This window comes from Manihot esculenta, chromosome 15, assembly GCF_001659605.2.
Source record: "Manihot esculenta cultivar AM560-2 chromosome 15, M.esculenta_v8, whole genome shotgun sequence".
NCBI lineage: Eukaryota > Viridiplantae > Streptophyta > Magnoliopsida > Malpighiales > Euphorbiaceae > Manihot > Manihot esculenta.
The window spans coordinates 2,939,065-2,967,048 of NC_035175.2; the positions used below are offsets into that span (position 1 = coordinate 2,939,065).

The window sequence follows — 27,984 nt, forward strand, 5'->3', positions numbered from 1 at the left end:
TTTCTAGAGAGATTGACCTATGAGAGAAAGAGAAAATTCTGAAAGCTCGAGAGAATTTCACTAAGAACCTGTTGAGAGAGGTTGGTTTAGGGATATTTATACATTGATTCCCTACTTTACGTTCCATAAATTTGGACGAAGGTATATCAGACGACTGTTAGTTATCTAATTATTGCAAAACCGATTTGCCTATATCCTATTGAATAGTCTTTTTGCACGTGTATTTAATATTTCTATTTAATATTTCGAAGAGAGTTAGTGGAACCGATGGTTACCGATGGTTGGTGTATTGCTCTGAAAATTCATATGGTGACGTTATCAACCTTAGATTGATACAAGCTACCCAATAAATCAACACTAAAAGATATTAACAGGAGAAGAAATAATGTGTTACATTGAGAACAAAATTCCTAATCCATAAAAGTATTTACTTTAATTCATTCTAGTAGCAATGAAGCAAAATCACTCTACAATCTTAATTAATGAATTACAATTCAAACATATGGGAAAACCCATTACTTCACTTAACATAATCCGCACACTAATACAGGAATGAAAAGACTAACCTACCGCTTGTAATAGCATGGCATTGAAGTTTAATACTTGTAAACAAAGCCAACAAAGTTGATAAAGATTTACATACTGCATGAGCTAAAGTGCCGAATAGCTAAAAGGTCATTCTACAGCTGAAATGCAACACAAGTAAATACTGACTGGTAGTAACATTTATTTAATTGCATCAGACAACTTAAACCCAGTATATAACTGGATCCCTCCACTAGCCACCAATGTATATAAGTAGAATCTATCACAAAGAGTTCAGCATAAATACTGATGTCCTAACCCAACCCACCTTTGTACGATTCTGTAGCCCCTTTTCGTCTTTTGGAGGTAATGGTTCCATGGCAGCCCCCTCAAGCAGTAGCAGAACATCATCCACCAATACAAACATATCTTTCTCCACACGAACAATTGGAGCTGGCATTTCTTCAGTGTCCAACAATTTCACCCTTCCCTTCTTGCTCTTAGTTTGGCCTTCAAGAGCCTTCAATCCACTATACAAGGAATCCATTACCAAAGTAGATGTGACCTCCTTCGCTATAAAGAAATGCTTTACAACTACTTTCAGAATTACATCAGTTTCGCCCTAGACATTCGGCGGCGAGCATTTGGATCCATTCCCAACCAGAAAGCACGAAAGCTGCAAAATTTGAAATTGCCCGTCATCTAGTTACTCTATATGCTAACCAGAATAATAAATCCAGCCTCCTAAGCACGGCCAGATTTTCAAACCACAGTCAAAGAAAGTAGAAGACAATATCATAGAATAACCACAGAAACACAAAGATTTCTTCATGTGGCATGTAGAATAGATGGAATTAGTAATAATTGTTCAAACATTTGAACGATTTCAAATTAAAAGATACAATACCTTGACCGTCTGCCAACATTATATAAGTGAACTCGGCCTGGAAGGCCCACATGGTTCTGACTCGGCATGGCAACAGCAACAATTCAAAATTAAAGACCGCTCACTTATTGACATTTACCATGCAACATGTTTGACAAATTAATATACATTCACAAGACAGGTGACCAGACACTTAAATGGCCATAGCAGACATGATATAAGGAAAGCAAAATTGAAACCAACATAGGTGCCAATATCTTGTAGTAATTTTGATAACAGATATTGAATTGATCTCCACTTTACAGAAAGTGACACTTCAAGGTCATTTCACCAGAAAAATGAAAATACAAAAATAATGATATTAAATTGTTTTGCCAACATTAATCTTAAAACAGAGCAAAAGAATTCTAATAAGAGCAAGTTCTTCAAGAAGGTCCTCAGCTGCAGAAATGCACAACATAAAATCCTGAAGTTATTAACTGAAAATAAATCATAACGATCCATATTGGCATGCCCAGAAAGTGAAAGAGGAAGGTAAGGGAGAGGGGTCCAGAAGGAGAAAGAAAAGCAGATGGATACCTAATTACTAAGCCAAGTTCAGTTTAGAAGAGAAATTGGCATAGTTACAATCACTTTACTTTATCATTCAACAGCCTCAACTATAAATTTTTTTTTAAAAAAAAAAGAACGAGAAGGAAAATGAAATGACACAGTCAAGCAAATGATACCACTAATGCAAACTCCTGAGAATTTTCATAATTATAAGAAGTAAGCAGAATATACCATAACTAACAGCATTCGGAGCATCGTGTAGCCCAAAACACTAAAGAACACTGGGCAAAATGACTCCAACCTGGCTCGCAATAAAAACAGAAAAGTACATAATTACATCAGAAAGAATGAAGAAATGCAATTTTCAAACTTATTAATTAATATCAAACCTGGAAGAAGTTTGTCACGGTTGGCAACACAAAGAAACAAAAGGCAGCATTTCCACGTAACAGTGACTTTCAGCAACCAAGGTGCATAATGCAGACCAAATAACGGAATGCATGAGAAAACAAACACATGCAAAGCCATACCATTTGTAGCCGCCGACCTCAAATGCATTACTAGAAAGTTCTCTTTTGTTAATCTGTGAAAGTTTCTCTATCTTCCATGTGTATTTTCCATACAACTCAGAAGGTTTTGGCCCTACAATTGAGAAAAATTAGTTCACAACAAATTAACAAAAATTTCTCTATCTTTCCATGTTTTCCATACAACTCAGAAGGTTTTGGCCCTAGGTCAAGTAAAATTAATTCACAACAAATTAAACAAATATCACTTTGTAAAAATGAGGAAAGAAAAGGAGGAAGTAATCACAAAATTAGGGGTACAAAACATATATTCTGCAACAGAAGGGAGCAAACCAGCGTCCATTTGTCAATATCTTCAATTTTATCATGTTATATTGCAAGTTTGCAAGCATTTATGCTGAAAGTGTAACAGGTTACACATTTTGGATGTACAACTACTCAACTTAACTAAATTAAACGTTAATCCCAATACCAAATGTAGGAGGAAATGCAAAAAAATAAAACCAATTTCAATAAATCCCAATCTCTCAATAAAATACAAAGAAAAAACTCAAGCGAAAAAAAATAAAACTGATTGGGAAAAGAGTAAATAATGTTAAAACGCGTTTTAAAAAAATAGCAATCCATATACCCTATGGCATTAAACGCACGCTAGTTAAAACCCTTCACAATCAGGGACCAGAAACTTGAGATCGAATTCACAAGAAAAATCCCAAAACCCCGATCAAGCCAAACCCTAAAACACCGAGCAAAAATGTACAAAAAAAAAAAACACACAAAATATATATAGAACGATTTGTCATTTTACTAAATACAAGAAAAAATCTAATTTTTATTTGGGAGAAGATACAGCGCAAGCAAGCGAGCAAGGAACACATATAGAGAGAGAAAGAAAGAGTGGTGGCTAGTAGCTTGTTTGCTTTGCTCTTTCGCACCCCGGATGCTACGGATCAGAAATTTAAGTAGTTGTAAAATAAAAAAAAATGTAAAAAAATTCAGTAGTTGTATATCTAACTATTATTATTATTATTATTATTATTATTATTATTATTAATGAATTAGTCTAATGTATTTCACATATTTGAAATTATAAAAATTATTTTTAATTTAAAAATTTTAATTATATTTGAATAGATCCAGGCATTTGTTACTCGAATGCAACTGCTTTTTGTCCGAGTGAAGGCCACGATGATAACTTGTATTACCAATTTAATTAGGCTTTTGATGACACGTAAGCACTGTGGGACATAGACATAAATTTTAGGGCGCATTCCCTCTTGTTTTTATAATTCCCCTGCTTCTGTCCTTTATAGAGTTCTGATAACACCATCCCACGTCATGTGAGCTTGGTTTAATGGCAGGAACAGATTGGCTGAAAATCAAGTCCTAAAAATTTGACCAATTATATACCTACATAAATTATCAACCTGAGTGTAGCCGTCTACTCATTATCACTCCAGTTTCTTTACAACTGTTGCACAAGACATGATAGTACGTGGAAATAATTTAAGGGAAGTGAAAACTACATCCAATAGAGTCTGCTAGATTTGGCAAAATGGCATGCCTGGCAGGCTGAGGTTCTACTTATGGTAAGCGGTGACTAAAACTTATAGGGCATTTGCCTCAGCTTCTGTTTCAGAATTTGATGGGCCTTAATTCGCTGCAAGTTTACTTACCAATACTCCTCTCCTTTTAAGACCAAAAACCCACTTTTATATCATCGACAGTCACACATCTCTGGTATGATCAGTTTTCTTTCAAATTCTCTCTCACTCGTATCTCTTTCTTTTCTAGTCTCAGAACTCTTAAATTTTCAGATGTGCCTTATAAATTGACGTAATGGGTTAGGCTTTTGTTGTCTTTTTTACCTTGGTAGATCTCACTGAACCAGAGAATCCATGAAGAGGAACAGCATGAGCAATAGCTTGAAAGACCATACTATTGGCAGCAGAACCAGTAGCAGCAGCAACAACATACAGAGTAATAACAAGCTTAAATGTTCATGGAACTATAACAGCCAGAGCTGTGGAGAAGATTATCTTAGTGGTTTTTCATGGCCTCCGAGATCTTACACCTGTAGCTTCTGCAAAAGGGAATTCAGATCTGCTCAGGCTCTTGGTGGCCACATGAATGTTCATAGGAGAGACAGAGCCAGGTTGAGACAGTCACCGCCGAGGGATGGTCCTATTCTCAACCTTAACGTTAACCCTAACCCTAACCCTAGTAAATCCCCTCCATTCACTTGTACATTACCTTCCTCGGCTGCTGCTACTCCCCCTCGTGGTCTTTCTGTATTATCGTCGCCATCTTTTGCTTCTTCTAGCGAAACCAAGAAATGGGCTATGGATGATAGTTTATCCCATGACCATTTAAGCCCCAAAAGCTCGGATTTAACAAAACCCCGAAATGCTTTCTTATCTGATGGTTTCACACGAGAAGGGGGGTGCAAGTTCTTGAAGAAAGCAGAGATTTTGAGGTTAGATTTGGAGATTGGTCTTAGTGGATCCAAAGAGGATTTGGACTTAGAACTTCGATTGGGATACTCTTAAACGAAGTTTAATATGCAGATTTTTCAGCACCACCAGTAACACGTATGTACGTATTCCTAAAGATCGAAGCCTTTTTTTGAGCTGTTGCACCAAATTCCTGATCGTTATAAGCGGCATTAACGTTTAGAAATTAATTATTTATAAAAAAAAACGTTTAGAAATCAAATTAACGTTGAAAACTATGAACTGCTTTTCAGATTTGGAACTAAGAAGGTGTTCTTTAATTATCTAATCTACCTTGAACTACATTTAGCATGTAATGTTAATCCACTTTCCTTTGCTCAGTGTTATATCATGTACATTTGTCTAGATTTTTCATCGAGGGAAAGAACGCCTTTTTTTTTGTTCTTTTTTTCTTCATCATGCTAGTTAAGTTCTTGGTAGGTTTACTGTGACTTAACAACTTAAAAATTAAAAACACTTCTTGGCTTAAATTTTAAAACAAATGGAAAATGTAATCTCTTTTTGGCAACCAAGATCGTTTCGTTTATTGCTAAGAGGTTAACGAACATGAATAATAAAATAATATAACAAGGTCTTCGTGTTCTAGGCCTAGCTAGCAGCCTAAATATAAGAGCGTGATTAGCTTTCAACTTGCTGGTTAGTTACCAACATAGATATCCATAATATTAGAAGTGAGACTGCATGATTAGATTATGTTATATTAAACAAAAACCTGCGCAGCATGATTTGATGTAGCTTGGTAAATGTATGACGAAACAATAAAAATCAAATCATGACCGTTTGACCTCCAAATATTCTTGTTTGATTTCTAATTTAGTTAGATAATATACAATTCCATAAACCGAGAAATCTCAATATGATTTCAGACACAGGAAGTGATGATTTGAAAAATAAGGGGGAAGCCTATATAACGCCACAGAAGATGAAGCAAATTGACTTCCCTGGTCTTTTGGGAAGCCATTTTCTAGACATTCAGTTAAAGTTATATATGCATTATATTATTTCAATCATGATGGCATATCATTATTGGAACCAAGTTCCAACACATATGCTGCATGAGTGAAATAATTAATGAAGACGAAAGGTTAGATCATACGAACAGAAGGGGCCGGAGAGAAATATATATAAACAATTCATGAGATGATATGATACCTAGTAGCTATAATACACCCATGAGATGATATACAGTGATAGGTGAGTTTTGTTTGTGTTTTTGGGAGAGAGTCTTTGGATGCTTTCCCCAAAATCTGATAGTTTGCATGTTCCCGACGATGTCTGGTTGTCAAATGGTATGATTGCTTTTCCTTAAACAGAATGTGAGGTTTTGGTCATTTCAAAGCATTCCACACAACTCACACACTCAAGCCATTTCCTATTATGGTTCTTAGTCAAGGGCACACATCCTTACAAGCCACCCCCCGTCCTCTTTTTTCTCAAAATGAGAGTTGGTACAAAACCAACTTTGCTACAGTGACCTCACTCCATCTTTAAACTTGAAACCTTTCATTTTTATAAACGACTTCAATACGAATAAAATAAAATATATGGATATTTTATCTCTAATTTTTATATAAAAAGAATAATAATAAAAATTAATTAATGACTTGCATATTTTGAGGATTATTGTACAGCCATGCATGTACAAATTAACTCTACCTCAATTAACTCAGACACTGAAATTTGATCGAGTATAATCCTCAAGAGGCCAGGACTGCACGTACATCATGTTATTATCATTACATGTACAATACACAGGTTTTTGGATTATGAATTTATCAAAAAAAAAAAAAATTGTATGTCCAATATAATACGATTTTATTATTTTAAGGTTAATTATAAAAGCTACCATAACTTTAATTAATATATCATTTTTTTTTTATTGGCCTCTAGTATACAATGAGATGCATATAAGAATTACTAAGAAAATTAAAAAATATAATAAAAAACCTCTACTCGGGTTTTTTTTGGCTTAAGAAAATAAATCTTTGGCATGGTAGAACCATGCATCAAGTATACCTTCTGATAAAGCTGACTTCATCTTAAGGGTCAGGTCAGTGCCTTGACCATAGAGATTGCGATATATATGTTGAAGTAACAGAGAAAGGACACATTTTATACCTAAAAAGGGCCGGGGCTATAGGACACAGCTAAAACTAGTACTGCTACCTATTGGGTTCATCTGTTTTGCGAAGTTTCAAGTGATGGCCTGCAAATTATATTTGGAGAACTCCATTAATTCCTGAAATTTTAGCTCAAAGCTAACTCCAACATGCATAGGACCTAAAAGAAAACTCGAGGGGATCATTTGCAAAGGGTCCCCACAATTGGATGGTGAAAACATAGAGAAAAGAGTAGAAACAATTAGAATAGAGGAGAAGCTACCAAGTTCTTATTTTGGTGAAAGTGAAGAGAGAAAGGCATGGCAGAAAACATACTTTGATTTAAGGATCAGACTCGGAGCACATCACTATCTTGCTTTCATTTTTCCCTTTCCTTGTGCATTGCCTTAAGCTATATATGTAGAAGGAGGTTGTTGGAGTTTAGAGATTTTTCAAATGATCATTTGATTTGAGAGGAAGAACATTTATGGGTTTTGGAGGTTTTCCCTTCACTTGTTAACCCACCGAATTAATGGATGGGGAAGTTTTTGAAACTTTGCTTTCCATTACTTTAGGCCATGCATCTATGATAAAACTTTCATTACATCTATAGACAGCAGATCTTCCAAATTCTAGATTTACATTCTTAGAAGTATATGAGAACATGGTGTATATCTAAGGTGGGACAGAAGCCGCATGAATTAAATTGATGGATGATAAGGTAGTTGTAAGAGCGTAGCATGTGAGAAAAGTTGAGATTAATGATTAAAGAGCCACATGTTTATTTGATCATTAGTTCTGTAAATGAGTACTGAAAAAATGGACCCAAGGTGTGGACTTAATTGCAACTGAGGCAGTGGGGATTGAACTCAATGCTCACATCCCCACCACTATAGCTTTATCCCCTTATTAGTTATCGCTTCCTTTGTCCTCTCCAACTGCCCTTGCTTAGTATTATTATTTCTCTGCTAAGCCCCCTCTCTATACGACAATAAAATAATTAAAATATAATAATAGAATTTATGGAAAGATACTTCGGATTTGGAACTGGGTTCTGTTTAAGAGTTGGCAGAAGAATGAAATTGAAATACTAAATTCAATGGTGGAGGGGATCCAGAATTTGCGAATATTACCATATAGAAAATATTAACAGTGTTAGAGCAGGCTTTGAGGGTTTGGAATGAAGCATTAATCCTTGGCTTCATTGCATGTGGGATAGAATTTGAAGAGGAGGAAGTAACCTCCATCCTCATGATTTTTCTTAAAGCTCGATTGACTAAAAATGAAAAAACCTGTGACTAGCTAATGGGTGTTTTGCACCATAGAATTATATTATTGGACTAGAAGGGTGATTTTTGCCAGAGTTTTTTTTTTTATAGTTAAGTAATAAATTTTATTAATGGTTAACTAAATTAGCAAGAAAGAACAAAGGAGGACACCAATTTAACCCTGCAGATATAATGACTTCAGTTGTATTTTTGCCAGAGTTGATGGCTCTGAGAATTTTCCGGAAATTGTTCTAAGCTTCTAGCCATACCTCAATGCTTCTCGATTCTGAAGGTGTGATAATTGTTAGAAGGAGCATTAATGAAGAACAAAAGGACAAGACATGTCAACTCATGTTAATCCCAGTAGGGTTATGAAGAGCTTTTCTGGAAAAGAAAGATGGCATTGGACAAACATCTGATTCAACATGGGCCAAAATGGTCTGGCCATCAAAAAATCGGATGTGACTGGGCCAAAATGGTCTGGCCATCAATTATACGTAGAGTATTGGCTCAATTGGGCCAAACAAGGCTCGCATTTTGTTTTTATCTTTTTGAAATGGGAAATGGGTTCGTTCGCGCAGTTGCAAAAACCCAACAAATTAATTAACATGGGAAACGGATGGAAAAACAAAACTGGGAATTGATTAGGTAGAGAAGAAGAAAGGAATGCTTGATTAGGTATGAAGCAATACTGCATTAGAAAAAGTAGCTTCCCATAAAATGAATGAAACTTTGGCAACAAAATTGCCATTACACATCAAATCTGAGGGACCATAGGGGTCACTCTCACTTGGACTATTCCTTTTGCTTCGTTTAGGGGAAAGGCTTCTCTTCCGCAGAACCCGGCCTTCTAGTCTTAAGGGCAAGACTAAGGGAGACAGCATTTGAGGTTAAATAAGACAATCCTCCTTTCTGTAGGGTCTAGGCATTTGTGCCTCTCCCTTGAAACTCACTGTCAAGTTTTCATTTTTCTCAATTATTTTTGCCAATGTTAGAGTAAGAAACGGGTTCTGATCAATGAAAAGTGGGGCAGGCAAAGATATGAGGCCTTGTGCTTTAGACACATGGGGTGTATCCAAAAATAGATGTGGATGTATAGTTAAGAGCCATGTGGGTGTGTGCAGAGGACACTGTTTGCTTAGCGTGTAGAGCACATGGAATGGAAGGAAGGAAGAGTGGTCTCTTGCCCAATACCTTGACTTTCGTAACCCCAATTATGCTTTGTGTCCCCTGAATCCCCCATACTTTGTTTCACTGAGTCGGAATCGAATGCAGAAGTTTCAAGCATCCCATGCATATATCCTTCAACTCCATTAAAGCCTCAACACAATCATGTCCTTTTCCCTGCTTCTGCCTCCCTCTCATCTTACGCATTTTTTCATTTTTCATATGAGACCTTGCTTATTAATGGATTAAAGGTTTTTCTTATTTATTAAATAATTGCATGATTGAGATAGAGAGTTGCTTTATACATCTTTTCATATTCATTCAACATATTCGAATCTAGCTAAAAATCTTCTCGAGAAAATATGATTTGCCTATATCCTTTGAAGATGGTGAAGCCTATAAAGTTAAATACCATCAAATAACAAAAATTATATTGGAACTTGATTCTCAAATGTAAACATTCATCCAAAAATAAATTGTTCTCTATATTTTAGATCCAGAAAAAAGAGAAAATGAACCAATCTAGTAAGGATTAGATAAGAAGGCAAAGAAAAATCTCCTACTTCTATTCTGGTCGATTACTAAAAATAGTAAGTTAATCCAAGATTTTCTTGGCCTCCTTAATAATATACATATTAATTAACAATTACACAATTTTTTGCTTTGAAATTTTAGAAAAGGAAAATAAAAATAAAAAACATCATCATCCTGTCTTTCTTGGCGAACCCACAGGATTATGATGAGGAGAAAAAAATAAGAAAGAAAGAAAAAGACAAGTTGAACAACATTTCCTATGTACATCGTACATGACCAACAAGTTGAGGAGGTTATCAAGGAATGGAAGAGCTAATTAATTTATTGGTTAAGATTTGATATTGATGAACCTTCTCTTCTTAACTTTAGCATTAAAGCAGAATTGAAATATCTTTTTAACAGTGGTTTGGTACAACTTGACTTTCATTTCCATCCACTACTTGTTACTGAAAAGAAACTGATTTTGTTGCGTATCAAAAAGAAAGATATTTTTCTTACTCCAGAGTCCATATTCACTCTCCAACCCTTTTTCACTGCAAGTATAGAAATTTTCAGACTGAATTTCTTCTCTTTCCCACGTTTTTCATTGTCTGCCTTCATTAAAGTAAAAGGAATTATGCATCTAAAGGTGACAAAACCATTGACTTTTTACCGTATAGAATCACCATCCACTTAAAGGTCACAGGGATGAGATCGAATTCGACACTTAAAAATTAAATGAAATGAGGATTTCATGTCACATCTATGTGAAGTTAAGAGATTAAGGAAAGCAAAGGGAGAATAATTATACAGACACGACAAAGCCATTAATTAATTTTAGATGACTGATTTGAGAATAAGTAATGAGTCAAATGTTATAATTGGCTTCTTGATATGCCAATATGTGCGATCCTATCCTCTTCTATATCTCCACAATTTTCAGACAAATGGAGCTTCTCCAACCAGATGCTTGCTTGCTTGCTTGCCTGCCTGCCTGCCTGCCTTTTCCAACTTGATTAATGACCAATTTTAATTTACCTTATTTTCAAATAAAAACATCTACACTATAAAAATTCGAAAATTAATTAAAACATGGCTATAGTTAAAATATTTTGAAAATGAAATAGATATTTTCAGATTCAGAAAAATCAACATGAATTTCGCATGCCATTATAAAAAAATATTTTTTAATAAAATAATTTATTTTGTACTGTTTAATTTAATTCAAAATAAAATATATTTATATATAGACATTTTAATAAACTATTTAAAATGTAGAATTTAAAAAGAAAATGTTAATTATTTTAAAATAATTTAATTTTTTAATTAATAAAATATTTTTTATTAATTAAATATTTTGAATGCTTTAAATTAAAAAAAAAATGTATATGTTTTCCGTGAGACAAATGTAGCGTAGTTAAGTATCGCGAACGTTAGAAAGCGATGGGTAAAATGAAATTGCTTTAACGTTAAAAAAACTGCAAGAAAATGGAATAAAAGGAAGGGTGGAGTGAGCATTAAAAACTTTGTCTTACCTGGAAATGCATGTGTCTTAAACACAAAAGCGACGTGTGAATGACAGCGAAAACGGCAGTTGTCCACCTGTTTATCCATTTCAACATCCATCGCTCCATAGTCTCCGCTGCTCCCCTCCTAGAAAATAAACATATTAATTTTAAACATTATGAAAAAAATTAAATTAAATTAAATTAAATTTCATTACTTCAACTATGTTAATTATAGTTTATTAATTAATATGAAACTATAAGTAAGTTCATATTTTTATGAAATAAATAAACTGTATGAGTTTATTATAAATATAATTAAATTAAATATTACACTCACATATCTGCTCTATAGTAAGTATAAATCTGAAAAATTTTAAATTTTATTTTTTGATTTTAAATTTTTATTTAAAAAAAATTAAATTGAATATTAAATGAATAAGTTCGTTATTTAATTATGTATAACAAGTATACATGCATGCATATGATCAAAATCAGATTATGGAAATACCTTTCTGCATTAGGATATGGTATGGCCCATCAAATTATAAAATTCAGGAAAAAAAATTATATATATATATGTAGTTTATTGCTTTAAAAGAAAATATATATTAAAAAAGTGCAAAGCTGCTGAGTCAGCCACAAAATCACACTTGGCAAGCATTTTATTTGGACAAAGAAACCGTTTCTCCTTAATGACAACTGTTCATAAATACTATGATATCTGGCGGTTGTCAAAAAAACTAGTGCTCAAGAAAACCATATTTAACTTGTATTTTACTGTATTAAAAATAATTTATAAAGTGATTTAATATTTTTTATTTTATATTTATTGAAAATATTTTATTTTTTAATAGATTAATTTTATATTATTTATGATTATAAAAAAATATTTTGATAAATAATTTTAAATGTAATTTTCTGAAAGAATAATTTGATTTATGGTATTTATATACATCATTGGTTGGCATCTTTATTTTTTATTAATTTTTAATATTTGTTTTATATAAAAATATAATTATTTAATATTATGCATTTTGAATTTTAAGAAATTACATACTATATAAAATTAAAGAATTTAATAATTATATTTGATAAATTTTAAATGTTACGTCAGTTACAATTTTATAAATATTAAATATTAAAATTTTCAACTGAATTTTTCGATGTAGACTAAATTATGTATTTAGGTAAATTTAAATTTTATTAAATTGATTGTTTTATTTATTATTTTAATAGTTTCATGGAACCGCCTCTTGTGTGGTGCGTTATTAAATTAAAAAATAGCGCGTGTAGCGGATAGTGACTTAGCCAGCATGTGGTGGGCCACGTTACTTGTTTTTCTTTTTCCTTTGATTTTTTAAAGTTGAATAAAGATTGTCAAGGGATCAAGTTGCGGACGCGCACATCAACCTGCGAGAAATTGTATGGTAAGGTGTTGATTCCACATTGAAAATTCAATATAGAATAAAACTTAAATTAAAATTATTAAAATTGGTATCAATTTAGGCATTATGGGTTAACTCTTAGCCTATCAAAATTAAAAAAAAAAAAACTTAAAATTAAAAAAGAAAAAGCTGAAAAATTGCAAAAAAAAAACCTTTTTTTATTTTCTTTTTCCAGTTAATCGATAAACTGTATTAAATCCATTTATATTTGTCAATTAAATATATTGTTTTCATACTAATTAAAATGAAAATAGTTTTAACATCAAATAAATAGAATGAGTACCCATTTACTCGTTTGGTATATTTTTTTTTAAAGCAATTAGTTTAAATTTAGAATTTAAAGTTAAAATTTAAAATACAATATGGAAATATGAATTAAAGTTAAATTTTTAAGGCTTATTTTTAATTCATTTCATACTTGATTTTAATTATAACTATTTTTAACTTAAATTTTAAAATAATAAATAATTTATTACTATTTAATTTGTGAAAGTGAAATCAAAATAATTTAAATCAATTTATTATTTTTTTACTTAACCAAATCTTGCCCCTATAACCAAGGAACAACAAAACTTTTAAATTACTTAACCAAATTTTAATAATTTAAATTAATTTTTAATTAAATTTAAATAGTATTAATATAAATAAAATTTGAATGATTTAATTTTTATGAGTACTTTACCCATTTATTATCTCTATAAATGATATATAATATAATTTTACCATATTCATATATTTAAACTTTAAATTTAAATAGACATGATTTTTTTCTCTTTAGATACAGTTTGGTTAAACAAATCCAAGGCGCGTGTTAGTAGAGCTTTTTGATGAGGTGGGTATGGCATGTTTGTTTTGCGGAGCAAATAATGAAATTTTATAATGCTATAAGACTCTTCTTAGATTCGTTTTTACTATTATTCCACCACCCAACTTCAGCTAGATTTGGTTTTGCTTCATACGCCAGGCACATGTACGGACCCTTTATTTTTTTATTTATTTAAATTCTATCACCCACCGTTACTAAATATTTCATTAATTATTATTGCTTCAGCTAGTTTAATTTGTATTAAGAGAAATAATAAAAGCATGAATTCTTAATTTTAAATGAGGAAATTAATATTTTATACGCAATCATAGTTGTCCTAACCATAATTAATATATTTTATTACTTTACTATAATTTTATTTTTTATAAATATTTATGATTAAATATTATTATTGAGATAATTTTTGTACATAAACTATTATTTTAATAATATTTAAAATAATACAAATAATAAATTGATCCATAACATTTTAAAATTTATATAGGGCTAAAGTTGAGTAATAGGAATAAGAGGTTAGGCAGACGCGCCAGTGTTGGAGGTGGGAGAAGTCAAAGCAGAGGGCAGATCCAAGTGACACGAGGCAGACATAATTAATTTATGGATTAGAGAAATATTTTTTTTTTTAAAATAAAACCAGATACCAATATAGAAAAGTAAAAGAAAATAAGAAAAGAGATTACCTCCTTTTTATGAGATAAAATATAAGTTATTTATATGACTTATTATTATTATTAGTATAAGAAAAGAAAATATTTTTTTTTTTAAAAAAAAAAAAGGAAAGGAAGGGAAAAGAAAGAAACGTCTTCCTGGGAGAGAGAGAGAAAAATAAAACAAATCTTTTTGGGTGTGAGGAGGACGTTTTGGTTTAAAAAGCGTCCAAGTTCTCTTCATGTATCATATCCATCTCATCCCATAGGGTCCCACGTCCTGTCCTCTCCCTTTCCCTTTCTTGCAAAACAACGGCGCGGACACAAACACCCTCCACGTTTTTAGTTTTCCTTCTCTTCTCTTCCCTTCTGCATCCATTGCCCTTGTTTCGATTTTGAAAAACACAGAGAGAGAAACTTCATTTGCCTTCCTTTCCTTTTCTCTCTATTTGTTCCTTTGCTTTTAACTCACAAACCTTCCTTTCACGTCTTTGGATGCTGTTTCTTTGTTTCTTCCTCTTGTTTTTTCTTTTCGCTTTCTGTAAAACCAGGTGGTGGTTTTAGGTCTATTATTATTACCTGTCATTCTGTCTTCTTATTTATTTATTTTCTTCTTTTAAATCTAGGAGTTTGGTAGGAGGGTTTTGGTTCTGCAGAACAATAAAGTACGAGGGGGTGTTGTACCTGGATCGTTACTTTCTGATGAGAATGTGTTACTGAAGAGAGATTTCAGCTCTTCTTGTCTATCTCTCTCTGTATATGAGCTGTTTACTACTAGTCTGCATGCTAGGGAGTAAAGAAGATCTGGGGGTCGCTTGATTTTTCTAACTGGGTTTTGCAGGTATGGATTTTCTCTCCTTGTCCAGCATTTCTTATTTTTCTTGGTCCGTTTTTTAGACCAGAAAATTGGTGGCTTTCCTAGTTCCACTTAATTTCTTGTTTCTTGGCCAAGTCTATTTTTCTTTTATCTTTTTTTTTTCAATTATTAAAAGCGCGGTCTCTTGGCTTGTGGTCTGTTACTTTCCTTTTATCTTTTAGGTTTATTTTATTTTCGATTGTGGAAAATGTCGTGTTCCATGCTACTGTATCATTTTTCTTAATTTAATAATATTTACAAAGATATGTGCGGATGAAAAGAGAGAACGAAGAAGAAGAAGGAGAACGTGTGCTAAAAGTTCATAGTACTTGTAATATCCGACTTGGCGTTAGATCCCCAAATTTTTGCTAATTAATTTCTTTTTCAGAATATATAAAAGGAGTATTAATTTTGTTGAGCTATTTACAGTTGATCGGAATGGAAGATGAGGGTGTTCAATTTTAAGATGAAGGCGGCTGGTCTGCAACTCGCGTGAAAGATTTTAACGTTATCCCACAAATGGATTGAAATAGAGGTTGCAGCCCATTTTGGCCGCAATGTTAAAACCTTTAGCTCCTGGGCTGCTCTTGCTCTCTTTGCTCCTAATATCAGTATCTGCAAACGACAATGGGTTTTCCCGGTGTAATTGTGACGATGAGGGCAGTTTATGGAGCATAGAGAACATTCTAGATTGCCAAAAAGTGAGTGATTTCTTAATTGCTGTGGCCTATTTTTCGATCCCTATTGAGCTTCTTTACTTCGTTAGCTGCTCGAATGTCCCGTTCAAATGGGTCCTTTTTGAGTTCATTGCCTTCATTGTTCTTTGTGGAATGACCCATTTGCTCAATGGCTGGACCTATGGCCCTCATCCATTTCAGCTCATGCTTTCCCTCACTGTCTTCAAGATTTTAACTGCCTTGGTCTCATGTGCCACCGCTATTACACTCTTCACTCTAATTCCTCTCCTTCTTAAAGTGAAGGTAAGAGAATTCATGTTGAAGAAAAAGGCCTGGGATCTTGGCCGTGAAGTTGGGATTATAATGAAGCAGAGAGAAGCCGGATTGCATGTTCGTATGCTTACTCAAGAGATTCGGAAATCACTTGATAGGCATACTATTCTTTATACAACTCTGGTTGAGCTATCTAAGACACTGGGCTTGCAGAATTGTGCAGTGTGGATGCCTAATGAGATGAGAACAGAGATGAGTTTGACCCATGAGTTGAATGGAGGTAATTACTCAGATATGGATAATTATCCGATACCAACTACTGATCCCGATGTTGCTAGGATTAAAGGAAGTGATGGAGTGAACATACTTAGGCCTGAATCAGCCATCGCTGCTGCAAGCATTGGTGACTCTAGTGAGCCAGGTCCTATTGCTGCAATTCGAATGCCAATGCTTCGTGTTTGCAATTTCAAAGGGGGAACTCCTGAGGTAATTCAGGCTTGTTATGCAATATTGGTACTGGTACTTCCAGGGGGACAGCCTAGATCTTGGACCAACCAAGAACTAGAGATAGTTAAAGTGGTAGCTGATCAGGTGGCTGTGGCTCTCTCCCATGCTGCAATTCTTGAAGAGTCCCAGCTTATGAGGGAAAAGTTGGAAGAACAAAATCGAGCCTTGCAACAGGCAAAAATGAACGCAATGATGGCTAGCCAGGCTAGGACAGCATTTCAGAAGGTAATGAGTGATGGTATGAAGAGGCCTATGCACTCCATTTTAGGCCTGATTTCAATGATGCAGGACGGTAATCTGAGTACTGAGCAACGGATCCTTGTTGATGCAATGATGAAGACTAGCAACGTCCTATCAACGTTGATAAATGATGTGATGGAAATTTCAACAAAGGATAGTGGAAGGTTTCCACTGGAGATGAGATCTTTCAGGTTACATGCTGCTATCAAAGAAGTTGCTTGCCTTGCCAAGTGCTTATGTGTTTGTAGAGGCTTTGGTTTTTCAATTGAGGTTGACAAATGCTTGCCTGATCATGTCTTGGGTGATGAGAGGAGGGTTTTTCAAGTGATTTTGCATATGGTTGGTAACCTGCTGGATGGCACTAACAGAAGAGGGTCTGTGCTTCTTCGGTTTTCCTTAGAGAATGGAAGTCAGGAAAGGAACGATCATAAATGGTCAGCCTGGAGGCATAGCTCATCTGATGGTGATGTATATATCAGATTTGAAATCACAGTGAACAATGATGGTTCTGAATCAGAGGGTTCAAGTTCGGTCATGCAGGTTGGTGGCAGGAGATATGCCAGTGATGGAATTGATGAGGACTTGAGCTTCAGTATTTGCAAAAAGCTGGTTCAGGTAACAAGATAAATTATGCATGTTGCATTAATGGAAAACTTTTGGCACATTGTTGCAGTTTTTTGGTGCATATAAAATTTCTGATCCTTAGAAGAGTGACTGTTGGGCTTGGATATTAACGAGCTGGTCTTAATCAATATGCCTTCTGTGCATTGAACTCATTTCAAATACATCTGCTTTGGGCACAATCTTAATGTATAGTTTCATTGAATATTAGGCCTTTTTTCATTTTAGGAATGCTGCTAATGTTAGCTAATTTATAATTTAACCTGCATAATAATAATGATTATTGGGCAAGACTATTGGGAATTTTGGAATTGCAAACCTTTATTCAACAAATTATGGAATAAATATTATTAGTGTATTTATTTTGATTGCATAGAGTGCATTTAAATGCAATCCCTGGAAAAGTTTTACTTGGTCACACGATCAAGCCAGAATTTATTTGTCTAATGCACCACATAAGCGAGCATATGGTAGTTTTTGCATGTATTCTGTTTCAAATCTTCGTATGATTTGCAGTTGATGCAAGGGAAGATCTGGGTAGTCCCTGACTCTCAAGGTTTTCCTCAAAGCATGGGGCTTGTTCTTCGATTTCAACTTCGGCCATCTATTTCAATAGCCATATCTGAATCTGTAGATTCTTTGGACCACCCACATTCCAATTCTCTTTTCAGAGGCATGCAAGTTTTGTTAGCTGATGCAGATGATGTGAACAGAGCTGTGACCCGGAAACTGCTTGAGAAGCTAGGTTGCTGTGTTGCTACTGTTTCATCTGGATATGAATGTCTTAGCATCATTGGGCTGAATACATCTTCTTTCCAAATTGTTCTGTTGGATCTTCAGATGCCCGAATTAGATGGATTTGAAGTTGCATCAAGAATCAGGAAGTTCAGAAGCCGTAGTTGGCCATTAATTGTTGCTCTAACAGCAAGTGCTGATGAAGAGATGTGGGACAGATGTTTGGAGATTGGAATGAATGGTGTGATTCAGAAACCAGTTATGCTTCAAGGAATTGCTAATGAGCTTAGAAGGGTGCTTGTGCATGCAAACAAAGTTATCTGATGACATTCTTTACGTAAGTTATATGATTGCAGTAGAAAGATTCTTGGGAAACAGTTTTGGGGTCTGATAAAATTAGGCCAAATGGCTAAAATTAATGGCCTCCCTCGTGAAAGTCCCACCAACCTTCTAGCATAGAAATGTTTACGTATACAACAATTTCGTATACAGTGAGTGACAATGGTATACAAACTTAGCTCCTTGCCTAATGATAATGATAATTGCAAACAGAGATGCACATAGTTGTCTTCATCTGTGCTCTTAAGTGATCAGACAGTGTTGTGCAAGTGGTAGAGGGAACAGTAGTATTTCTTGCACATCCTGGAGCAGAGGTGAATAACAGAACATAGCGAGCTAGAATTTAAAACCTGGCAACCATCATATATTGTAGACAAGCGATATTGCATTGGAGAACAGCTTCAAATAGATGATTGTTATTATTATTATTACTATTTATTGAAAAGTGGTGATGTGCATGGAATTGATAGTCTATATATGTTGGTATATGCATGTATCATTTTCTTAAAGGACATGTATATCCACAAGTTTAATGGGAAGGGTTTTCATGCATTTTTTGAGTTTCGCAGACTTGATAGCTGTAGCCTGATGAAATGAATGTTCACGTGCCTTGCTCATTCGTCACCTTTGCCGGAAAGGCAGGATATTTGTACGTGGGGGAATTATAGTAATGGTGTGGTATGGGTCAAGCCAAGAACAAGATGTATAATTTCTATCTGGGTTTCATCACAGCAAAAAACAAATAATAGTAATAAATTAAACCATGCATGAATCTCAATGTGTACGTATTCTTTTTGGTTCAAGGAAACTACCTGATTTGGTCTATAATTATCTACATCAGAAACTTTATAAAAAATAATAATAATAATAATAATAAATCGTTTTATTAAACATAATTTATCAATGGCTAATCTGTTTTGGTTTAAAGCTTAAAAAAATATATAACTTTGTTTTCCAGAGATAGAAACTTTATTGTAATATGGAGGAAGCAACTTCTCTTTGGGCTAGGTTTAGGTATCTATTATCCTTATTCCTTAAATATAAATAATAATTGGAGCTTTCAACACTTTATTGATTTCAGCAATGGTTATACATTTTTTACCGTACAATTTATTGTATTTTCAAGATCTCTAAGGCAGACCAATAGATTGGAAGCATTTCAGATTTGTATCTATCAAATCGAAAATCAAACTTTTTAATAATTTACAATTTTCTTTTGAAAGTCGGTGAAAAGAATTTTAAAAATACTACTCCACTTTTGACTTGTAAATTTCTCATGCACTTCTACTGGGAAGTGGCATTAGGTAGCGGATCACATTGAGAATGAATTATGACTAATTAGGTTCAACGGTTGTTTTTTTTTTTTTTAAAAAAAAAAGAAGAAACAATTAGGTTCAACGTTAAAGTTTAAAGGCTGGTGAATTAGTATGTTCATCATTATTTTTACGAACTTTATTCAGGTCACTCTCCTGGGTCCTACCCACCCCCTTTTAATCAAAAAGCATACTTCATTTATTTATTTATTTATTTTATATGTAGATAAATTATATTAATAAAATTTAATTTGGTACTAATAATGTTGTTTCTGAAACAGTGAAGCATTTAAAAAAAGTGTTGATGCCTTTCATTAGAATAACACATGGGAAGCATTAATTGTCAATGAGAGGTGTCTCATGGAGACCGGCAAACAATCATGGACCATATTAAATTTCTAGTTCAATATAAAATATAATAATAAATACAACCTAGTAATTGGAGTTTAAAAAATATTTATTTTTAATTGTAAGAAATGGTTTTTAAATTGAGTGAGAAGTGTTCTTTTTGTTCATGTAAAAAGTTTTTGTGGCAGGAGGTCTGTATCTCAAATATATTACCACATTAAAGCTTGTCTATTGACTTAAAACAGTCCTGTAGCAACTTGAACATAAAAAAATAAATATTTTATGACAGACAAAGACACAGAGAGATGAGTTTATATATTTTTACACTAATTTAGATTTAAAAAATTATTAAGTTTAGATTTGATTGACAGAAGTGCGTGTCATCTGCACGTAATTTTTAAAAATTTTGCTTATATAAACAAATGAAACTGGAAATTAAGCAGGCTGAGGCGAGCAGCTGGACACCAATGTATAGCTTTAACCTTCAATGGAGATAATTGAAGAAATTTGAGGTTACCCAATTGATTAATTTGGATTTTGCTGTCTACGCATTTTACAACCTTTTTAGATTAACTAACTTCATGATTAATGCACATAATGTCACGATTTTACATGGAAACACTGGAAATAAGAAACGATTAAACCGATTGGAGAGCTTTAATGTGGCTGTTTTAACACCTCCTCACTCATCCACAATCTCTTCTATCTAGACTCATGAAAGTGAAATATTTCCCATTTAAATCCTTTATGAATGCTAGAGAGGGAAGCAAGCTGTCATGGGCTGAAGGAGCATTCTTTGGGCGAGAGAGGTGGTCCTTAGTAAGGGGATAAGTGGCATGTGGGAAAAGGTGAATCTATCCCATGTAAACATGATAAATGGATACCAAACTCATTCGCTTCGTATCTATTAGTCAAAGAGGACCATAATGCTAAGATTTTTTGAACTTCACAACTCATTGATCACTCATCTGACTCTTGGTGCTTGGATACTTTGAATGCAAATTTCCATCCGGATGAAGTGAACAATATTCTGGCCATCCCTATTGGCTTATTCAGACAACAAGACAGACTGGTTTGGCACCATACGAATCATGGTTTCTATTCTGTTAAATCTAGCTACTACATAGCCAGAGACATCCTCAGAAAACACCCCCCTAAGGATGAAGGGGGACCAGGACCGAATTCTTATGCTCAAACCGCTGCCTTCTAGAAGGAGTTATGGAAGCTACCTTTGCCTCCCAAGTTCTCCATTTTCCTCTGGTCCTTTTTAAAGGAAAAGCTTCCAACTTCCAGTTTGGTTAATAGTAGGCTTCATTCAGTCCCACCAGAGTGCTCTTTTTGCGGTGGCCATGAAGATTGGAAGCATCTTTTTTTTTTTTTTATTGCCTGAGAGCTATTGCAGTGTAGTTCTCTTCACCACTTAATCTACGCTCTTCAATGCTTACTGGATCCTCTGCTATGGATTATTGATTTCATATTTTGTGTTTTATAAAAAATTATTAATTAATTTATTTTTAATTTTAATTAAAAATATTAAATAACATGAATATATAAAATTATAAAATTAAATATTTTAATTAAGTGAGTTTAAACTGTATTGGAAAGCTTAAAAGTTTAGATATTACAGACAATGAAGTTGGTACAAATGCAATATACCAAAGCCAAGTCGAAATATATCTAATAATTCGATATGTATGCCAATTAGGAAGGCATGGCATCTTCATCCTCGTCAACTCAATAGCTGCTTCAAATATCCACTATCAAAAAGAAAATAAATAAATAAATCCTGAAGGTCTGTATTAAAAAAAAAGATATAATCATGGTTATAATAAAATCCAATGATGTGTCACATGGAAAGCTATTATTGAGCTTCTGAAGAGGGAAAAGTATTTTAGAATGTAATTATTAAATATAAATCAAGGGACACTGGATAATGCCTTTTTGTTTTATTGCATTCTTTTTAATCATAATTCTATAATTATCAAACTTTTTTTAATTAGTGCTAACTACTTTGCATTACAATATCTTTAAGCTTGATTATTAAACTGGATGGGATGTGATATTGGGATTCACCGTCTCTCTCAATCCATAGCTATTTATTGCTGGAAAAAAATGTTCTTTTTCAGGGTAACTTGGTGGAAACACAACTTTTTTTTTTTTAAAAGAGCTCAAATCAAAATTAAATATAATATTTTAAAATAATAAAAAAATAAAAATAAAAATAAAAATTATGAGATGGAAAAAATAATAAATAATTTTTTAAATATAAAATTCATTTATAATTTAAAACAAATAAAAAATAGTATATTTTTATGGGTGGATGAAGTAAATTTTATTAGAGTAGTTTACTGAAATAGCTTATATTCATACTTAGAAAAACTTTATTTTTGGGTAACAGACGAAGAAAAAAAAGGGACTTTTCAAGTCTATTGGCACTATGCTTTATAGTCACTTTGAGATTCGAGTTGGAAGAAAAATGCCATAGAGAAATTTCCTTCATATCTATTTTTAAAATATTAATTACAATATTTGATATTTCTATTGTGGTTTTGATCAATTTATATCGACATGAGATCCAATTGCCCAATTGAATACTAGAGAAAGCTGAGGCCTGGCCTCTATGAGATTGAGAAGCAAGCAATATTGGGCCTGGTGACATTTAGGCAAAGCCCACTAATATTAATTGATCCAGGAGATTCCCAAATCCAATCCCAATCCCAAGTGTGAAAACAAAAGCATTGCCATTGCAATAATTAATTTTTTAATTATGTCAGATAATAACTTAACTTAGTTAAACCCACGTGACAAATTAACAAAACTTCATTCATTCAAAATTAATTTTCAACTATAACATTTAGCTCAGCTCACACGCAATATGCTTAATTTAACAAATTCAACTCGTATTTGATTGGGCAATTAATTTTCTTTGTCTACACTTCCTTGGACGACGATTTCAAATTGCTCTGCATTTGATTTACTCCTTTTTTTTTTTTAACAATATTTGCTATAGGGTTAGGAGAATCCAAGAGGCTCCAAGTCACCAGTTCCATTACCTAACATGCTTGCGTCCACCAACATGGTCGCAATTTAAGTGTTTGTATTAATGTTTTAATATATCATGCACATTTTTTCATTTATCAATCATATATTGAATATTAAATGTGAAATATTATTTTAATATAAAAAGTTATTTAATTTTTTCCACTCAGCCGAGACGAAAAACTGACTGGTCGGATAACCACAAATACTAGCAGGTTTGGATATGTTTTCTTATTAAAACAGATATTGTTGCAGTTAACAGTCAAATGGTGATCACGAAGGCAAGCGAAACTCAAATGGAAACTCAGTCCAATTATGACAGGAAAAGCGAGTTAAAAGCCTTTGATGATACAAAAGCAGGTGTGAAGGGACTTGTAGATGCTGGTTTAACAAAGATTCCTCGTATATTCAACTGTCAACAGTTTATTTTCCAGCATAGCTCAAAAACTACATCAGATCAGCACAACGTTCCTGTCATAGACCTTAAGGGGAACCTTGAAGTTTCATCTTTCGAGGCAGACATCATTGACAGAGTTCGAAACGCATGCGAAAAGTGGGGTTTCTTTCAGCTAATCAATCATGGGATTCCAATTAATATCATGGATGAGACCCTCAATGGAGTTCGGAGATTTCACGAGCAAGACACTGAAGCTAAGAAACAACTTTATACAAGAGATCTCTCAAAAAAGGTATATTACGTGTCAAATTTTGATCTGTATCAAGCTGGTGCGGCCAATTGGAGGGATTCTTTTGTTACTTCCATGGCTCCTGATCCACCCAGCTCTGAAGAATTGCCTGATGTTTGCAGGTATGTTGTGATATTTGCTAGGCCATAGTTTATTTTAGGTCACTCGTATACTTGATGAGAATGTGGAATTGCAGAGGCGAAGTGATTGAATACACAAACCAAGTAATGAAATTGGCAAATACCCTATTTGAGTTGCTATCACAGGCTTTGGGGCTCAGTCCCTGTCACCTCAGGGACATGGGTTGTGCTAAGGGCCTCCTGTTTGTAGGTCACTATTATCCACCATGTCCTGAACCAGAGTTCACCATGGGCACGACCCAACATACAGATGGTACCTTCATCACCATACTTTTACAAGACGAAATAGGAGGTCTCCAAGTTCTTCATGAGGACCAATGGGTGGATGTGTCTCCCTTGCCCGGATCTCTGGTAATAAATGTTGGAGATCTTCTACAGGTAAGTAAAATTCACTTTGGAATTAGTCATGGCTGTTATTGTTAAATCAAGAATGCAAAGATCTTCGTGTCTCTTTTTTGTGCAGCTTATCTCCAATGACAAGTTTATTAGTGCTAATCACAGAGTATTAGCTAAGAAAGTTGGGCCAAGGATTTCGGTGGCATGTTTTTATAGGCCACACATTCAGACAGGAGGTAGCTCAGAAATTTATGGACCAATTAAGGAATTGTTGTCAGAAGAAAATCCTCCGATTTACAGAGAAACAGATGTGAAGGAGTACAGGAGAATTTACATCTCCAAAGGTCTGGATGGCACATCTCCACTCGTACATTTCAAGCTCGTTTAGGAACTTGGATCCATATCTTTTGAAGCCTCGATGGCGGTTTTTTATGTAATCGTCAAGTATGTCGCATTTGTAATAAACTCGGTTTCAGAAGTGGGGGGAGCTAAAAGAACTATCAGAAGTGAAAGATGTGAATTTTTAGTAGTTGGAGCTCTATTACGTTTGAAGAAAGAGTGTAAGAACTTTGTGTAATATTTTAGACCAATAAAACGTGATTACGCTGCTTTGATGATAACTAAATATTTCAGAGATGTCTTTTACACATTCAAAAAGAAAAGGTGTTGATTTGGACTTTAATGTGAGAGTATTAGTAAATCAAAAAAGTAAAAGATGTATAGAAAAATGAGAAAGAAATGAGATAGGCACTGAGATCAATTTATTTGCATCTTTTTAAGTCAATTAAGGATTTCACAACTATTTAATGATGATCAAACATTTCACTAATGTATTTTACACATTGACAAAGAAGAGATGATGATATGGACTTTAATACGAGAGTATTTGAAAATCAGTAAAGTGAAAGATGCACAGGAGAATAAGAAAGAAATGGGATAGCCACTAGGATCAATTTATTTGCATTCTTTTAAGCTAGTGAAGGATTTCACAACTATTTGAACATAGTTAAAAATAACTAAATAACATATTATATGATTTTAACGGTAAAATGCATATCTAAGTGAGAAGGGTAATTTTAAAAGATCACAATACAGTGAAGAGCAAAATTCTGAGCTTTAACATGTATAGTTATTTTTACATAGCAAAGGTGTTTTCATTCAGTGAGTGAAGAAGTGAAATCTAAACAGTAGTCATTTGTGACGTAGGGTGAGGGGTTTCTTCTTTACATGTAGATTGGGATATGCCATTTGTAGATCCAATATATGTTTTTTGTTGGTTATAACAAGAGTGTTTTAAACTGATTTGGCTTGCCAAATAAGCAAAAAAGTAATCAGATAAAGGTTTTGTCAGTTTTTAAAATAAATAATGATGTAGTGGAAAAAGCATTTGAAATGTCAATATCATATTGTACTCTGCAAGATGAAAGAATATATATACATATAATAAGGGCGAGATTGTTAATAAAAGATAGACGGTTTTCAAATTTTTTTTAAAGAAAGATGACGCTGGGTCATGACAATGCCCATATTTAGTTGCAGTTTCACAAAGAAAAAAAAAGAAAAATATTAGTTTGAGAGCTTTTAAAGGTTTCAAAAGAGATGATGCTGAGAGGGAAGATTTTTTTTACAACTCATGAAAATGACTATACTGAGTTTTTCAAAATAAAAGTTGATGCCTTTGAAAAACATTAGAGTGAATTCATTAAGGTTATTTGGTTGAACGTACTTGAAAAATGCAATTTGTTTTGCACCCATCATTGAGTCCTTTGATACAACAAAATTTGAAAAATGTAATATCTGCCAGATGAGATGGACTAATTCTTCTTTTTTTTTTTACTCTGTACTGTTTTTCTACTTTCAGTGTGTTTACACATTTTTTTTTCCTTTTCATAGATAATGTTGCTTATATAATATTCGGCTAAACTCCGGTGTTGAAATTCTCACTTTTCGGCCCAAATCTCCATCGGAATCCAGAATCTCAAAACTGAAATCTTTATAAGGGTAAAATAGGATTTTTTATAAAATTAATTTGAAGTATTTTTAAACGTGTTAAATAAAAAGAAAAAAAAAAGTTTTGTAAAGGTTTTAAGGTTCGGCTGCCGAAGGTGGTTTAACCACCTATAAAAAGGGCTCTGCCCGAAATGGAGAGAACTTTCTCTCCATTTCGGGCAGAAGTGAGCTTTCATAGCCTTTTCCTTCACAATGCTTCTTTTAAGTAGTTTTCTCATGAGCTTTTCCTTTGATTTTGAAGATTTGAGTTGTGATTCAAAGTTCTAGCTCTTGGGACCCTCGGAGCTCATCTCTCAATCTCCTAAATCCTTCCTTTGCTTGCTGCAATTTTCCTGATCTTCAAGAGGTAAGTTTGATCTTTGCCTCCCTTCTTCTGCTGAGGTTATTAAAAGAGGAAAAAGTAATTTCTATGGATTAATGATGTATGTAAGACCTTTTTTTATGTTTTTGAGTTTAAAATTTTGTTTTTGAGTAATGGAGGATTCTTCTTGTATTGTTGTTGATGCATGATGAGGATTAGGTCAAGTATAGATGTTCCTTATGTGTGTTAAATGAGTATGGCTGTTTTAAGCTTCTGCATATATGTTTAGAAACCATTTTGGGGCTGCATGTTTAGGGCAGAATCGAGTTTTGCCTTGATGGAGAATCCATATTCGGCAATCGAAGCAAGGTTCGGCTGCCGAACCTGCCTGTGGAGGCAGCTTTTAGGCTACTGAACCTGCCCCCAAAGGTTTTAACCTTCGCATCTATGAGGGACCTTCGGCCGCCGAACCTGCCGCCGAAAGTCCCTTGCCCAGCCATTTTCATCTTGTTTCCTATGTGTGTTCTTGTATGTTTATAGGAGTTTCTTGAGGGGTTGTTTTAAGCGTTGTAAAAGCTATGTTTGGTCTCTCATTTAAGTCCATCTATGTAGGATCGGGCTTGGGAGATCGAAGAGGCTTGCAGTGAGATAACTGTTTCAGTACTAGGCGAGCGTCAGCCAAAGGTGAGTAGAACTAAACTAAATTATTATTTAAAGAAATCAAACTTTTTAAGCATGCTCATGCATTATGAATTACATGTATATGTAATTAGGTTGTTTTGCATTAGAATTCACGAATATGATGCATTACATAATTTATTGTTGTTGTGGATAGATGTTGGATGACTCACTAACCCTCGAGTATGTTATAATATATTATGATGGATACAAAAATTCAGGTCGACACCCATTCTACGTCCCTGGCACTATGGATATGTTATGTTATGTTTAAGAGGAAGTCCTGAGCAGCACCCATTGTGGGCCGGACACTACTGGAATATATAGAGGGTTACTGATGATAAATCCATCTTGATGTTAATTGTTTGTGTTGTGATGCATTCATACGATCATATGTTTTATTGAACTG

At 33.7% G+C, this 27,984-nt stretch overlaps 3 protein-coding genes and 1 long non-coding RNA gene across 5 annotated transcripts; 3 read left to right on the forward strand and 1 right to left on the reverse strand.

The window, feature by feature from the left end:
- Window positions 1-460: 460 nt before the first annotated feature.
- Window positions 461-3,406, reverse strand: LOC110602596. The gene is made up of 3 exons (XR_002485995.2): window positions 2,353-3,406; window positions 2,195-2,264; window positions 461-1,201 (listed from the first exon to the last, which is right to left on the reverse strand). It is a non-coding gene; the product is annotated as an uncharacterized LOC110602596 (long non-coding RNA).
- A 982-nt stretch (window positions 3,407-4,388) lies between these two features.
- LOC110601034 (transcriptional regulator SUPERMAN) lies at window positions 4,389-5,039 on the forward strand. Its single transcript, XM_021738017.1, has one exon. The coding sequence runs from the start codon at window positions 4,389-4,391 to the stop codon at window positions 5,037-5,039; it is 651 nt and encodes a 216-aa protein (XP_021593709.1).
- Window positions 5,040-14,749: 9,710 nt separating this feature from the next.
- LOC110601714 (ethylene receptor 2) lies at window positions 14,750-19,276 on the forward strand. 2 transcript variants are annotated; one of them, XM_021738971.2, is made up of 3 exons: window positions 14,750-15,317; window positions 15,762-17,644; window positions 18,167-19,276. In XM_021738971.2, the coding sequence occupies exons 2-3, from the start codon at window positions 15,890-15,892 to the stop codon at window positions 18,707-18,709; spliced, it is 2,298 nt and encodes a 765-aa protein (XP_021594663.1). In that variant the 5' UTR covers window positions 14,750-15,317; window positions 15,762-15,889; the 3' UTR covers window positions 18,710-19,276. The 2 variants fall into 2 exon arrangements, with proteins under 2 accessions (XP_021594663.1, XP_021594664.1); XM_021738972.2 differs by lacking the exon at window positions 14,750-15,317 and adding an exon at window positions 15,338-15,663.
- A 4,332-nt stretch (window positions 19,277-23,608) lies between these two features.
- On the forward strand, window positions 23,609-25,041 carry LOC110601723 (1-aminocyclopropane-1-carboxylate oxidase homolog 1). Its single transcript, XM_021738985.2, has 3 exons — window positions 23,609-24,232; window positions 24,307-24,628; window positions 24,714-25,041. Exons 1-3 carry the CDS (start codon window positions 23,691-23,693, stop codon window positions 24,972-24,974), a joined length of 1,125 nt encoding a protein of 374 aa, XP_021594677.1. The 5' UTR covers window positions 23,609-23,690; the 3' UTR covers window positions 24,975-25,041.
- Window positions 25,042-27,984: the final 2,943 nt, after the last annotated feature.